At 39.1% G+C, this 15657-nt stretch overlaps 1 protein-coding gene across 1 annotated transcript in view; it reads right to left on the bottom strand.

Annotated features, from left to right (window-relative positions):
• Positions 1 to 15657, bottom strand: part of LAMC1 (laminin subunit gamma 1) — a 121142-nt gene that overhangs the window by 22909 nt on the left and 82576 nt on the right. Inside the window, exons 5-13 of the mRNA XM_068541376.1 lie at positions 15453 to 15641; positions 14491 to 14608; positions 14022 to 14120; positions 13794 to 13930; positions 13297 to 13419; positions 13016 to 13205; positions 12591 to 12703; positions 10272 to 10493; positions 9963 to 10151 (exon numbers count right to left, since the gene is read on the bottom strand). Coding sequence (XP_068397477.1) covers positions 9963 to 10151; positions 10272 to 10493; positions 12591 to 12703; positions 13016 to 13205; positions 13297 to 13419; positions 13794 to 13930; positions 14022 to 14120; positions 14491 to 14608; positions 15453 to 15641 — 1380 coding nt within the window. The remainder of the gene's footprint in view (positions 1 to 9962; positions 10152 to 10271; positions 10494 to 12590; positions 12704 to 13015; positions 13206 to 13296; positions 13420 to 13793; positions 13931 to 14021; positions 14121 to 14490; positions 14609 to 15452; positions 15642 to 15657) is intronic.

Here is a 15657-nt window from a genome sequence, read left to right as displayed (position 1 = left end):
TGGAAGCAGTAAGAGACAACCATGTAGATCACAGTAAGGAAAATGGGTTTAAAGTACAGTGAGATGCTATTAGGGGTTTTTTTAAGTGATGAGATCTGATTTACACTTTTAAAGTATTATTCTGGCTGCTGTATGGAGAATGGGTTGCAGGAGAGCAGAGTGAAGCATGGAGACAAATTAGGAGGCTATTTCAGGTGAGAGATGACAGCGGCGTAGACCAGGGTGGTGGCGGTGAAAGTGGTAAAGAGTGCTCAGATTTGAGAACCAGCAACACCTGCTGACTGATTGCTCCTGGGAAACGAAAGAGAGAAGAGTCAAGGATAAGCCTCCGATTTTAGCTTAAGCAACTAGGTAGATGGTAGTGTTTTTACTGAGATGAACAAGACTGGGGAAGGAACAGGGTTAGGGTTGGAGAAAATCAAAGATCTAGCTTGGATTTGCTTAAATTTGACATTCCTTTAGCCATCTGATTCAAGATCACACCAGAAAATATTTGGCACAAACTAGTGAGACTTGAGGAGAGACATTCACAGAAAGACAGACAGGATGAAAAGGCAGAGGGCTATGTACCAGATGAAGGAACAAGATAAAACCCCAGAAAAACAACTAACTGAAATGGAGATAGGCAATCTTCCGGAAAAAGAATTCAGAATAATGATAGTGAAGATGATCCAGGACCTCGGAATAAGAATGGAGGCAAAGATCGAGAAGATGCAAGAAATGTTTAACAAAGATCTAGAAGAATTAAAGAACAAACAAACAGAGATGAACAATAACTGAAATGAAAAATACACTAGAAGGAATCAATAGCAGAATAACTGAGGCAGAAGAACGGATAAGTAACCTGGAAGACAGAATGGTGGAATTCACTGCTGTGGAACAGAATAAAGAAAAAAGAATGAAAAGAAATGAAGACAGCCTAAGAGACCTCTGGGACAACATTCGCATTATAGGGGTTCCAGAAGGAGAAGAGAGAGAGAAAGGACCCAAGAAAATATCTGAAGAGATTATAGTCGAAAACTTCCCTAACATGGGAAAGGAAATAGCCACCCAAGTTCAGGAAGCGCAGAGAGTCCCATACAGGATAAACTCAAGGAGAAACACACCAAGACACATAGTAATCAAATTGGCAAAAATTAAAGACAAAGAAAAATTATTGAAAGCAGCAAGGGAAAAACGACAAATAACATACAAGGGAACTCCCATAAGGTTAACAGCTGATTTCTCAGCAGAAACTCTACAAGCCAGAAGGGAATGGCATGATATACTTAAAGTGATGAAAGGGAAGAACCTACAACCAAGATTACTCTACCAGGCAAGGATCTCATTCAGATTCGATGGAGAAATCAAAAGCTTTACAGACAAGCAAAAGCTAAGAGAATTCAGAACCACCAAACCAGCTCTACAACAAATGCTAAAGGAACTTCTCTAAGTGGGAAACACAAGAGAAGAAAAGGACCTACAAAAACAAACCCAAAACAATTAAGAAAATGGTAATAGGAACATACATATCAATAATTACCTTAAATGAGAATGGATTAAATGCTCCAACCAAAAGACACAGGCTTGCTGAATGGATACAAAAACAAGACCCATCTATATGCTGTCTATAAGAGACCCACTTCAGACCTAGGGACACATACAGACTGAAAGTGAGGGGATGGAAAAAGATATTCCATGCAAAGGGAAATCAAAAGAAAGCTGGAATAGCAATACTCATATCAGATAAAATAGACTTTAAAATAAAGAATGTACAAGAGACAAGGAAGGACACTACGTAATGATCGAGGGATCAATCCAAGAAGATATAACAATTACAAATATATATGCACCCAACATAGGAGCACCTCAATATATAAGGCAACTGCTAACAGCGCTAAAAGAGGAAATCGACAGGAACACAATAATGGTGGGGGACTTTAACACCTCACTTACACCAATGAACAGATCATCCAAACAGAAAATTAATAAGTAAACACAAGCTTTAAATGACACAATAGACCAGATAGATTTAATTGATATTTATAGGACATTCCATCCAAAAACAGCAGATTATACTTTCTTCTCAAGTGTGCACAGAACATTCTCCAGGATAGATCACCTCTTGGGTCACAAATCAAGCCTCAGTAAATTTAAGAAAATTGAAATCATATCAAGCATCTTTTCTGACCACAACGCTATGAGATTAGAAATGAATTACAGGGAAAAAAACGTAAAAAACACAAACACATGGAGGCTAAACAATACGTTACTAAATAACCAAGAGATCACTGAAGAAATCAAAGAGGAAATAAAAAAATACCTAGAGACAAATGACAATGAAAACACAACGATCCAAAACTTATGGGATGCAGCAAAAGCAGTTCTAAGAGGGAAGTTTATAGCTATACAAGCCTACCTCAAGAAACAAGAAAAATCTCAAATAAACAATCTAACCTTACACCTAAAGGAACAAGACAAAGAAGAAGAAACAAAACCCAAAGTTAGCAGAAGGAAAGAAATCATAAAGATCAGAGTGGAAATAAATGAAATAGAAACAAAGAAAACAATAGCAAAGATCAGTAAAACTAAAAGCTGGTTCTTTGAGAAGATAAACAAAATTGATAAACCATTAGCCAGACTCATCAAGAAAAAGAGGGAGAGGACTCAAATCAATAAAATTAGAAATGAAAAAGGAGAACTTTCAACAGACACCGCAGAAATACAAAGCATCCTAAGAGACTACTACAAGCAACTCTATGCCAATAAAATGGACAACCTGGAAGAAATGGACAAATTCTTAGAAAGGTATAACCTTCCAAGACTGCACCAGGAAGAAATAGAAAATATGAACAGACCAATCACAAGTAATGGAATTGAAACTGTGATTAAAAATCTTACAACAAACAAAAGCCCAGGACCAGATGGCTTCACAGGTGAATCTATCAAACATTTAGAGAAGAGATAACACCCATCCTTCTCAAACTCTTCCAAAAAATTGCAGAGGAAGGAACACTCCCAAACTCATTCTATGAGGCCACCATCACCCTGATACCAAAACCAGACAAAGATACTACAAAAAAAGAAAATTACAGACCAATATCACTGATGAATATAGATGCAAAAATCCTCAACAAAATACTAGAAAACAGAATCCAACAACACATTAAAAGGATCATATACCATGATCAAGTGGGATTTATCCCAGAGATGCAAGGAGTCTTCAATATATGCAAATCAATCAATGTGATACACCATATTAACAAATTGAAGAATAAAAACCATATGATCATCTCAATAGATGCAGAAAAAGCTTTTGACAAAATTCAACACCCATTTATGACAAAAACTCTCCAGAAAGTGGGCATAGAGGGAACCTACTTCAACATAATAAAGGCCATATATGACAAACCCACAGCAAACATCATTCTAAATGGTGAAAAACTGAAAGCATTTCCTCTAAGATCAGGAACAAGACAAGGATGTTCACTCTCACCACTATTATTCAACATAATTTTGGAAGTCCTAGCCACGGCAATCAGAGAAGAAAAAGAAATAAAAGGAATCCAAATTGGGAAAGAAGTAAAACTGTCACTGTTTGCAGATGACATGATACTATACATAGAGAATCCTAAAGATGCCACCAGAAAACTACTAGAGCTAATCAATGAATTTGGTAAAGTTGCAGGATACAAAATTAATGCACAGAAATCTCTTGCATTCCTATACACTAATGATGAAAAACCTGAAAGAGAAATTATGGAAACACTCCCGTTTACCATTGCAACAAGAAGAATAAAATACCTAGGAATAAACCTACCTAGGGAGACAAAAGACCTGTATACAGAAAACTATAAAACACTGATGAAAGAAATTAAACGTGATACCAACAGATGGAGAGATGTACCATGTTCTTGGATTAGAAGAATCAATATTGTGAAAATGACTATACTATTCAAAGCAATCTACAGATTCGATGCAATCCCTATCAAATTACCAATGGCATTTTTTACGGAACTAGAACAAAAAATCTTAAAATTTGTATGGAAACACAAAAGACCCTGAATAGCCAAAGCAGTCTTGAGGGAAAAAAAAAGAGCTGGAGGAATCAGGCTCCCTGACTTCAGACTATACTACAAAGCTACAGTAATCAAGACAATATGGTACTGGCACAAAAACAGAAATATAGATCAATGGAACAGGATAGAAAGCCCAGAGATAAACCCACGCACCTATGGTCAACTAATCTCTGACAAAGGAGGCAAGGATATACAGTGGAGAAAAGACAGTCTCTTCAGTAAGTGGTGCTGGGAAAACTGGACAGCTACATGTAAAAGAATGAAATTAGAACACTCCCTAACACCATACATAAAAATAAACTCAAAATGGATTAGAGACCTAAATGTAAGACCGGGCACTATAAAACTCTTAGAGGAAAACATAGGAAGAACGTTCTTTGACATAAATCGCAGCAAGATATTTTTTGATCCACCTCCTAGAGTAATGGAAATAAAAAAATAAATAAACACAAATATAAACAAATAGGACCTAATGAAACTTAAAAGCTTTTGCACAGCAAAGGAAACCATAAACAAGACAAAAAGACAACCCTCAGAATGGGAGAAAATATTTGCAAATGAATCATCGGACAAAGGATTAATCTCCAAAATATATAAACAGCTGATGCAGCTCAATATTAAAAAAACAAACAACCCAATCCAAAAATAGGCAGAGGACCTAAATAGACATTTCTCCATAGAAGACATACAGATGGCCAAGAAGCAGATGAAAAGCTGATCAACATCACTAATTATTAGAGAAATGCAATTCAAAACTACAATGAGGTATCACCTCACACCAGTCAGAATGGGCATCATGAGAAAATCTGCAAACAACAAATGTTGGAGAGGGTGTGGAGAAAAGGGAACCCTCTTGCACTGTTGGTGGGAATGTAAATTGATACAGCCACTATGGAGAACAGTATGGAGGTTCCTTAAAAAACTAAAAATAGAACTACCATATGACCCAGCAATCCCACTACTGGGCATATACCCAGAGAAAACCATAATTCAAAAAGACACATGCACCCCAATGTTCACTGCAGGACTATTTACAATAGCCAGGTCAGGGAAGCAACCTAAATGCCCATAGACAGACGAATGGATAAAGACATGGTACATACATACAATGGAATATTACTCAGACATAAAAAGGAACGAAATCGGGTCATTTGTAGAGACATGGATGGATCTAGAGACTGTCATACAGAGTGAAGTAAGCCAGGAAGAGAAAAACAAATATCGTATATTAACATATATATGTGGCACCTAGAAAATGGTACAGATGAACTGGTTTGCAGAGCAGAAATTGAGACACAGATGTAGAGAACAAATGTATGGACACCAAGGGGGGAAAGCGGCGGGGGGTGGGATGAATTGGGAGATTGGGATTGACATATATACACTGATGTGTATAAAATTGATGATTAATAAGAAAATAAATAAATAAACATTAAAAAACAAACAAAAAAACAAAATTGAAAATTATGTCCCTATTAATATTTAGTTTAATTTCCTTATGTCAAACTATTCTTTTCTGAGAAATGGTAGGGAACTTTGACTAAAATGTTTATATACAGCACCATCCTATGCAGTGTCACACATTGGAGAGCATGTTTTCAAGCATAATTTTCTAGTGATTAAAAATCCATGGGACATTAGTATATTAAGAAATTAGAACATGATAAAAATGGCATTTCAAAACATCAAAGAAAAGATAGATAATTGAAAAAAAAAAAAAAAGACTTGAGGAGAGTTCATAAAATATACTATCCATAGAAGGAAGGGGATAGTGTTGAGAAACCACAAGTAGAGCGTAGCACCTGGAATAGTAACTGCAGGGCTCCAGAACCTTGGCCTCAGAGGGTGGGTGGAGGGAGCAGTTACCAGAACCTAATAGTTTCTAACTTTCTTACAAAGGGCTGTTTGGAGAAGGTCACCTGCCAAGAGCTGGTAACTTTGATTAAGGTCACCAAACCACAAGGACCCTACAGAGAGGGGGCCTTGGAATACATACTCTGCCCTCACTCTCCTTCCTCTCTCTCTGATCTATGTGCTTCCGACCACCTGCACTCAAATGGAGGTGGCCATGTAATGTAGTACATGCAGGTCTCATCAGGGTGGAGAAGGATGAAGAATGGATATGGAGGGGCAGATGGAAGGCTTCCAGCCCACCATCCAAGTGGAGACAGCAGGTAAGGTAGCTGGTACTCAAGAGAGCGAGGTCAGGGCTGAAGACACGGATTTTGCGGTTGTAGGCACAGAGGGGTTTGTGAAGCCTAAAGATGAGATTTGCTCACCTAAGGAGAGAATATAGATAAAGCTGACATGAAAGCCCTAGGCTGAGAAACAGAAGTGATCAAAGGAGACCCAAGAGAAGAGAAGTAGAAGAAAACCAAGGTGAGGGAAGTGTCACAAAAAGCAAGAGGAGAAAATGTAGAGCAAAGTGAGTAGTGAACAGTGTCCAGTGCTGCTGCGAGACCAGGTCAGATGAGGACTGAAAACTGACCACTGCGTCTGGCAAATAGAGACCACTGATGAGGTAGCAGAAAATGTGGCTGGGGGAGGGGCAGGACACGAAGAAATAGGATGTTAAGAGAGGACAGGAAGCTAGGGGCCCTTCTTGCCTCTGAGGCAAATATTCAATAGCTTCCAGACCCGCACCCAAGATCCTTCTCCAGATTAGGATTAAGACACCATTTCAGTTCTGCTTTTTCATCAGGTAATTTAGCTAGTCTAGATACGATCCATATTTAAAATGTCTTAAAACCTGTTCTGAATAAAACTCAATTAAAAAATCTGCTAGAAAACTTAAAACAGAGCTACATGATAGCCCATGAAAAGCTCTCATTGCAAAATATCTTCCACAGCTACAGCTAGTCTATCCCTCTGTCTCAGAGTCTAGGATGTAGGTTCAAGTCCAGGCTGTACTACTTATATGACTTCGGGCAAGTTATAGACTTCTCTTAGTCTTGGTTTTCCTTATTATCCCTCCCACACTGGGAGTGGTGTCTTCCTTTCTTCTCCTTTAGCACTCTTGTGTGTGTTTCTTTATCTGAACTAACCACACTGTATTAAGATGATCTGTGCTTTGCCCCACACTTTTGGACCCTGAAGATTAGGGACCCTCCTTTACTCATCTTCATATTCCAAAGCCATGCACTCAAAAAATTTTGTTGAAAAAATGATTATTGTTTTTAATTTACCTGAAAAGATTGTTTAAAGTATTAAATTAAATGCAGAAGCATCTCACACGTGAAGATCTCAGTGACTATCAGCAGTTATTCATATTCTTCAACAATTTTCTAAATGAGGAACATCTTACTTTGTATCTGCAACCTCTATTCATTTATTCAATAAATACTTGCATTCATTCAACAAACACATGTGCCAAACACTATTCTGGGTGTCAGGGACACAAAAGTGAATTAAACAGACAAAAGTTCCTGCTCTCAAGGAGCTTAAACTGGGGGTGGAGGGGGAAGATAGGCAATCAACAAATGAATACACATAAGAATATCAAGTGGCTAAAAAGTGCTATGAAAAGAAGTAAAGCAGGATGTAGGAAAATAAAGAGTGATGGCATTGGACTTCCCTGGTGGCTCAGTGGTTAAGAATCCACCTGCCAATGCAGGGGACACAGGTTCGATCCCTGGTCTGGGAAGATCCCACATGCTGTGGAGCAACTAAGCCCGTGCGCCACAACTACTGAGCCTGCGCTCTAGAGCCTGCGAGCCACAATTACTGAAGCCCACGCGCCCTTAGAGCCCGCATGCTGCAACTACTGAAGCCCGCGCACCTAGAGCCCATGCTCCGCAACAAGGGAAGCCACCGCAGTGAGAAGCCCGCGCACCACAACTAGAGAAAGCCTGCACGCAGCGAAGACCCAACACAGCCAAAAAAAAAAAAAAAAGGACTGATGGCATTATTTTTCACAGGGTCTGTGCTGTTTTCATGCAGACTTCTACATCCTAATTAACATCCTCAAGAACTGCTATAGATCATTTCCTTCAATCCAGGTGATAACTAACAAAACAAATACAGCTGACCCTTGAACAATGCGGGGGTGGACTGATCCCCTCTGCACAGTCAGAAATCCTTATACAACTTATAGTCAGCCAGCCCCCACCTTCTGCGGCTCCTCTGAATTCACAATTCCACATCCATGGATTCAACCAACTGTGGATTGTAGTACTGTAGTATTTACTATTGAAAAAATCTCATACAAGTGGACCCATTCAGTTCAAACCTGTGTTGTTCAAGGGTCAACTGTATATTTCACAAATGTTCTGTGAGAAACAACTGATTAGTGACTAATATGTGTATAACATTTTCTAAAATCTCCTATATGACACTCCATCTCTCTATAAGCATCCCGAATAATTTTACTTCACCATTTGTACTATTTAGTATAGATATGAGAACGACTCCACAATGCCTAACGTTTTAGTTTACTGTCCAGTGAAACAACAGAATCAGTAGAGGGATCTCTTATCAAAATGCTCTGTTAAGTACTTCTGAGAGTAGATACTGCACGAGGGATACTTACTATATACTCTGTGGCAGCAGAGTAAAGGGTCCTAAGAACCTGGGTACAGCAGGGAGGGTTCACTGAGGAAAACCATCCTGGGGAAGTGACGTTTCAACTCAACCCACAGAACAGACAGGAGTTGGCTAAGAAAAGTGAGAGAGTCGGGTAAGCACTCTAAAGAAAGAGAACAGCACGCTGCAGGCCAGAGTCGGGCACACCTGAGCCCAGGAGGGCTGGAGCAGAGGGTACAAGTGCAGCGGTGGGTGGTGGGGAATGAGGCTGGAGGAGTCTATCTCTAAGAGACTCTGTTGGGCCACTGTTTTCTTAAAAAAAAAAAAAAAAAAAGGAGAAAAGAGTCAAAAATATGAAATTCTACACTAACTTCTACTCCTTATTTTTTCAACTACCTTAAGCAAATGATTGGCTCTCCCTGTGTGGCACTGCCCTTGTGCTCGATGTGCGGTCAGGGGAGAAGTGGAAGGAAGGTGCAGTGTTTTAATGTTTCCCAATGATTAAAGAATGTTTTGATGAGACATGAGAGATACAGATTAGGAGCTCAGTGTTTTGGTTTTTCTACTTATGTTCATGCTCTCTAGCAATATCTTTTGAACAAAGAGCTTGTAATGGAGTCAAAGGCTGTATCAGAAGCCTGGCCAGAACCTCTCCATTACGTGGAGGCTAAAGTCAGTGGAAGAAAGGGGAATGGTCAACATTGAGCCCCCATCTCCTCTGTCAATCAGCACAGGCAGCTCCTTGAGTAGCTAGGAAAGATCTAGTTTTATGTTCTTATCAAAAAGAAAGAAACTCAGAGAATGGGAACAGAGGTCTTATCCAAAGCTCTACAAATATTTTTTCCCCAACTAAATGCGATGGGCCCTGATATACTGAAAGGACTATTTAGATAAAGAATTTAAAGAATTTTAAAATTACCACTTTACATCAAGGATCCCAGGGCAGCCTCACAACCTAAAAATCAAGTTTTGATTCGCGTCTTATAAGGGAGAGTATATTGTAGTGATCATCAGCTTTGGAGCCAGAATGCCTGGGTTGAAATTCCAGCTGCTCCAATGACTAGCCATGTAGCCTTGGACATGTAACTTAATGTCTCTGTGCCTCAGTTTTCTTAGCTGTAACCTGAGGATAATGCAAGAAGCTATCTCAGAGGGTTGTGAGGATTAATGAGGCAGTACATGTTAAAGTGCTTAGAAAAGCACCTGGCCGTAAATATGTTAGCTATTATTAGTATATGATATGTATTTTACAAATCCATAATAAACCTGTTTCCTATACAATTTTTGCCTACTAGGAAAACTAATCATGGAACCAAACAAGAAAATCTGAAAACCTCCAAAGTCCTTCTTCCCAAGGTGTTTCTATGGATAGAGCAGACTTACCAGTGGTGCCAGTAGGACAGTTGGTGCACACCACCTCCTGTGTCTTAGGGACAACAGCACAACTGGAGCCCCCAGGACACGGACAGGGTTGGCAATCAGAGGAGGTGCCCACGGTTGAATCTCCATAGTACCCGTCACTACACTTCTCACAGTGGGGCCCGGCTGTATTCTCTCTGCAGTTACAAACACCTATTTGGAGAGCAGGTGTGAGAAAACAGGCGAGTGTGTAAGCAAATAAGACAATGAGCATTTCCAACCACCTGCTAAAGAGAATTTAGGTCTAGCAGCCCCCAAAGGTCATCTTCTCACCTGTCTCAGGGTCACAGGTCTCACTGTGCCCATTGCAGGTACAAAGCACACATGGACTGTATGGTCCAAGACTCGGAGTTTCTCTTCTGTAACCTGAGAGGCACATCTCACAAAACTGCCCTCCGTATCCCACAGGACAGGTGCAGGACTCCACCCAAGTTGCAGGGACCCCAGGCCCAGGACGAGCGCTCGCCAGGGTGACATCATCCAAATATCCAGCACCTGTGTATGATGTGGAGAAGAGGATCACTGAACTGGCTTTCGTATTCCAAAACTTCTTGCAAAGTCAATAAGGCTAAAGGGTAACCACACCCAAAATTTCAGAGACAATCAACCATCAGTTTAATTCATCTGTTGGAGAAGATAACTAGAAAATAGCATTTAGGACAATTATGTGCACCTGGTGCTAAGTATCTGGAATGGTGGTAGTGCAAACTTCATTTTTTAAACACACACACACACACACACACACACACAGATTTGTTGGATTTTACAGTTCTCCCAATCACCAACGTGAAAAATGAAAAGCATTGGGCAATAATCTGGGGCAAGAAAAGATAAAAGGAAGAATGTGGAAATAATAAGAGTTTAAGGCTACAGCCATTAAGCCGTGTTTTTGTTCTTTTGCCACAAAATCAGGCACTGATCGTAGAGTTCAAGGATAAGAAAGCAGGGAAAGCACCTGTCGACAAGTACCACTCAAATTATATTTTTTGCCCTGCATAAAACAGAAAAAATAAGTAAACAAGTTCTAATAACCAGGGCTACTTTGACAAATATGTAATTATTCCAAAGCTGTATATCATAATGCTTTCCTGTTTCCAGAAGAAAATAAAAATAGAGGAAGTCTTATATTGGCTTAGCCCAATGGTTCATCCAACCTAACAGTGCAAATGACAGACTCAGCAGGAACATCCTATGGAAGAGGCAGGTTTTGATTGTATCATCATATTTCCCTTTAATTTCCATTCCACTCCTGTCTCTTGCACTCTTATCTTTCAAGTGCATTTCCCCATGTTATGAAATATCACTTGCTGTTTATATAATTCTTAGAAACTGATGACCTGAGGCTAAAGGACAGCTCTTCTATTTCTGCCTTGAATTTAGTTAACTTTTACTACATTTATGGGTTTTTTCAACATTAGATCATGAGAGACATCTCCACTGTTAATGTGCTTCCAACTCCAAACATTCTTAAGCCTCCCCATCCTAAAAATACTCTTTCTTCGATCTGTCCCCACTCCCAAATTAGAGTCCCTCTCTTTTCCTTCCCTCACAGACGAACTTCTTAAAAGAATAATCTGTATTTTACTTCTTCACCTTTGAATTTACTTAATTTGTGATTTAATTTCCTTAATTAAATCACTGCAATCTAACTTCAGTTTCAACACTTCTTAAAAAAACAAACAAAAAAACCCCTCACCAATGATTCTTCAGTTACCCAATACCAAAATCCAATTGTACTATCTTCCTAAACCTGTTAATTGTTCCTCTTCCTTAAAATTCTTTTTCTCTCAAGTCTCAGGTCATTGTCCTTAAATAACTATATTTCCAGGATTGCATCTTCTTTTCTCTTTCTATATTTTTTTGTTATATTTCCAAGTTTAAAAATGATTACCCATACGTTGACAACCCTTCGATTCTAACCTCCAGTCTCAACTTCTTCATAAGCCCCATCCATATTTCTAACTACTTATAAGACATTTTCATCTGGATATTCATGCAGGCATCTCAAAAAACAACACATCCAAGCTGCTGATGCCACTTTCAATGCCACACCACCACTCTGATTTCTCTTCCCCCAGACAGCTTTACCTTTCTACAGAAATAGGTCATCATTAAAAAAAAAAAAAATTATAGGAAACAAATTTAAAGAAATGCTTAAAAACAGCTTTTTTAATTTAAAATTATGACAAATGTTCATTCAGTAATTTTTAATTTTTCATAATTTAGCCAATTTAGTTAAAAGGGCTTGATAGTTACATAGCAAGAAATAAAAAGAAACAAAGGTTAAGCAATGTGAGCCAGCAGAATTATATTTGGGATTCTTAGAAGATTCTAATTATATATAATGTAGCCTCAATAGGCTTATTTATTATAAAACAATACTATTTACTAATTTTGGCTAATTTTCTCCAGGTCCTTAGAAGCAGTTGTAAAATGCATTATTCTTATACATAATTCATGTATGATGAGGCAGTTTATACCACTTCTTTAGGATCAGTGTTATAGTATTAGGACTTTAGAGATAGACTTTTGATTATGGATCCTTTTATCTAATCATCTTAAATGATTCTCTTAAATTATATCATAACTTACTTCTCTCACTATATGTCCCACGGATCTTGATAGAGGTCAAATTGTTTAGGAGTTTCTGAAATTCGAAAGGGGTAAGAGTAGGCCTCCAAGGGTAATCTGTTGCTTCATGGAGCCTAGAGAAAAAGGAAGGGCCACATTAACCTCTGTAAGGACAATTCTGGGTGCTGAGAAAGCATTTCTTACTCATTTATGCCACCAACAGTGCACTGCTCTGCCAATCTAACCAGGTCAGAGAAGAGTCTGTAGGTTTGATAGTACAACTGGAAAAGGTACACGTAAACAAAGGGAAAGTTCCCTTTTACAAAGTCACCTTGAGAAGCCAGAAGTTTTTCTTCGACACACACCTTGAGGCCTGATGAGCTTTGACAAAGAAACCACTTTTATAATTCTGGTCAAGTCAGATTTTGCAAACAAAATCGTCTTACCTGAAGACATATTTCACAGTGGTCTCACTCGGATAGGAATTGCCCTGAGCGATCAAGGGCACAGACACTCTTAGGCCAGCTCCCTCAAGCACCAGGTCTTCTGCAGAGAGGCGAGTGTCTCGCCTGTCCACTCGAAAGGAGAAGGAGAAGTTCTGACCATAACTCAACACCTGCTTGCCCAAGAACTTTGCTGGAAGGCAGACACAATGGTGAGCAAGAATGTGAGAGTACGAATAAACAGGGGCACACGCCAAGCCGGACCGCTTCCTAGCCTTACTTACCGGGGGCAATGAAGTACCTAGGAAAGTAGCTATCTGAAATGACAGCGATATCTTGCCTCTCAGAGGACCACTCAAATGATGCTTCAGAGCCGTCCCTTTGTTCTGCACGCCACCCATCCTCATCTGCAAGCAGAGGGTGGAACACAAGTGCCGTTACTTTGTAAATGTCCTGAATTCAGGTCCTCTATATACCACAAAATAAATAGCAAGTCATCAATGAAAGTTTTTTAATAAATGGAGGCTATAACAGTACCTATATATGCTATACCTCTTGAGCTATGATTTTCTTTATTTTATATAACATTTTATACTTAATTTGGTAAATTCTAAAACCATTTATATATACTTTCATTAAATTAAAAAGCCAAACAAAAATCACATACATTAAAAAACAAAGTGCTGATACCGTCAAAAAAATCCTCAAAGAGCTACTGACTTTTTAACATTGTAAATTTAATCTCACGATTCTAGAGGACAGAAGGAAAGGTCTACTTTACCAATCTGAAAGGTAGAGGTTACAGAATAAACACTGTAGCCGACAGCATTTGTACAGACAGAAGAATGCCCAAAGCAGAAGCAAGGTGTGCAACCCATAGGATTAGATGATTCCAGATTAAAAAATCCAGGTTTGCATCTGAAAGAGATTAAGATACAATCAGGTATTCATTGTACTTGAAATATGATAACAGAGAAAATACAATACGGATAGAGAAAAAATGAGCTACCTCTCACAATTGAAGCCTTCGACATTGTCTTTGCAAACACATCTTCCTGTTTCAAAATTACATTCGTCTGTGCTGCCAGAAGGATTACAAGAGCATGGCCTATTGGATGGAAAATGGAGGAAAACAATGAAATAAGAGAAAAGATAAAGAAATTCCACTCAAGGTCAATCTTTTGTTTTACATGTTAACAGATTTTTAAAAAAGGAATACATAAAGGAGCAAAATGAATCCTAAAGTCATCTTTATATTTGGATTTGATGTCAATCAAGGATAACCACCACATTTAGACATTGAAAACTCTGCTTCACCTCTGTACAAAACAATCCTGGATCATCATTACAGCTAGAAGCCTTAAATCTTGGTTTACAAGTATTATGGGGGGAAAATGTTTATATGGCTGCAGACTAGCTACAACACCTATTATTAAGAATCAGCTACATTTGGATTCTGCCCCCTTGAAAAATCTTACCTGCATCCAGCCTCAGTAAGAGAATGGTACCCAGGCTGGCAACGGTCACATTTGTCCCCCATCACTCCAGGCTTACAGCTACATCTGCCATAGCTATCACACTGTGTACTGAGAGAACCTGAAATTTAAAGTGCTCCGTGTCAACCACCAGTTAGGTAAGTAAAATTAATGTCTCAAAGAAAGAAGGTTGGTAACTAAAAACAATGCCTGAAAACCAGAATGCAGATTGTTTTTCAGTATCTAGATGGTAACCAAGAGAATAAAGATCAAATTTTAAATCAGAACACTCTCAAAATCATACCCCTTGAAGCCATGACTTTTAAACTTTCCAGACACACACCCGAAGATGAATCTACTCATAACTGTTGAAAAACACTAACAAATCACTCTGTGGCCAATGGTAAACTGTACACAGAACCAGTCACTGCTCTGTGGACAAGCACAGGCTCCTTATGGCCTGTGTCTAGAATTTAAGTATATACAGGCACGAATAACAAAAATAAAGTTCAAACTCCTGAAAAAGTACAACAGACTAAGAGCACTCCTCTGAACACACACCAATGTGCTGAAAGAGGTCAGCCCTCCAAGGAGGTTAGACTAAACAAAATCATTAACAAGGAAGAACTCACGAAGCAGCTAACCTTTTACAGTCAAAGTTCAAATGGTCCTGATGATCTTATTGCTAATTATTTACAAAACCATTACTCAGGCCAACCCCACATTTTTATACACACCAGAAAATCATCCGAAGGCCCAACTTGGTTAAAGAGAGTAGAGGCAGATCCTAAATCATTTACATGATATAACATGTAAATTATAACAATAAATTATAACAATGTACACTCTCCTATACTTAAGCTGTGCAAATCCCTAGGAAACAAAGCTTTATTTTCTGGGGGTACAGGGAATGCTTATTTTGTCTTCCAACCATCACAATGAAGCAGACTCTGCCTATCACTTACCAACAGGACTACAGTGGCAGGGAGAGCAGGCTTCTCTGTTCCCAAGGCGGAAGAAATTCTCCCGGCACCTCTCACAGTTGGCGCCGTCCGTGTTATCCTGGCAGTTGGTACAGTGGCCACCATGGCCCGTGGAACGGTATAGTTCAGGGTCAAAGTAGCATTCCTGCGATCGGCCATTGCAGTCACAGGCTGTTGGCCAAAACGT

The sequence above is a fragment of the Eschrichtius robustus genome, chromosome 3 (assembly GCF_028021215.1).
Source record: "Eschrichtius robustus isolate mEscRob2 chromosome 3, mEscRob2.pri, whole genome shotgun sequence".
In the NCBI taxonomy this organism is placed as follows: Eukaryota; Metazoa; Chordata; class Mammalia; order Artiodactyla; family Eschrichtiidae; genus Eschrichtius; species Eschrichtius robustus.
The sequence above is the reverse complement of the archived record's forward strand: the minus strand, read 5'-3'. Positions and strand labels throughout refer to the sequence as shown.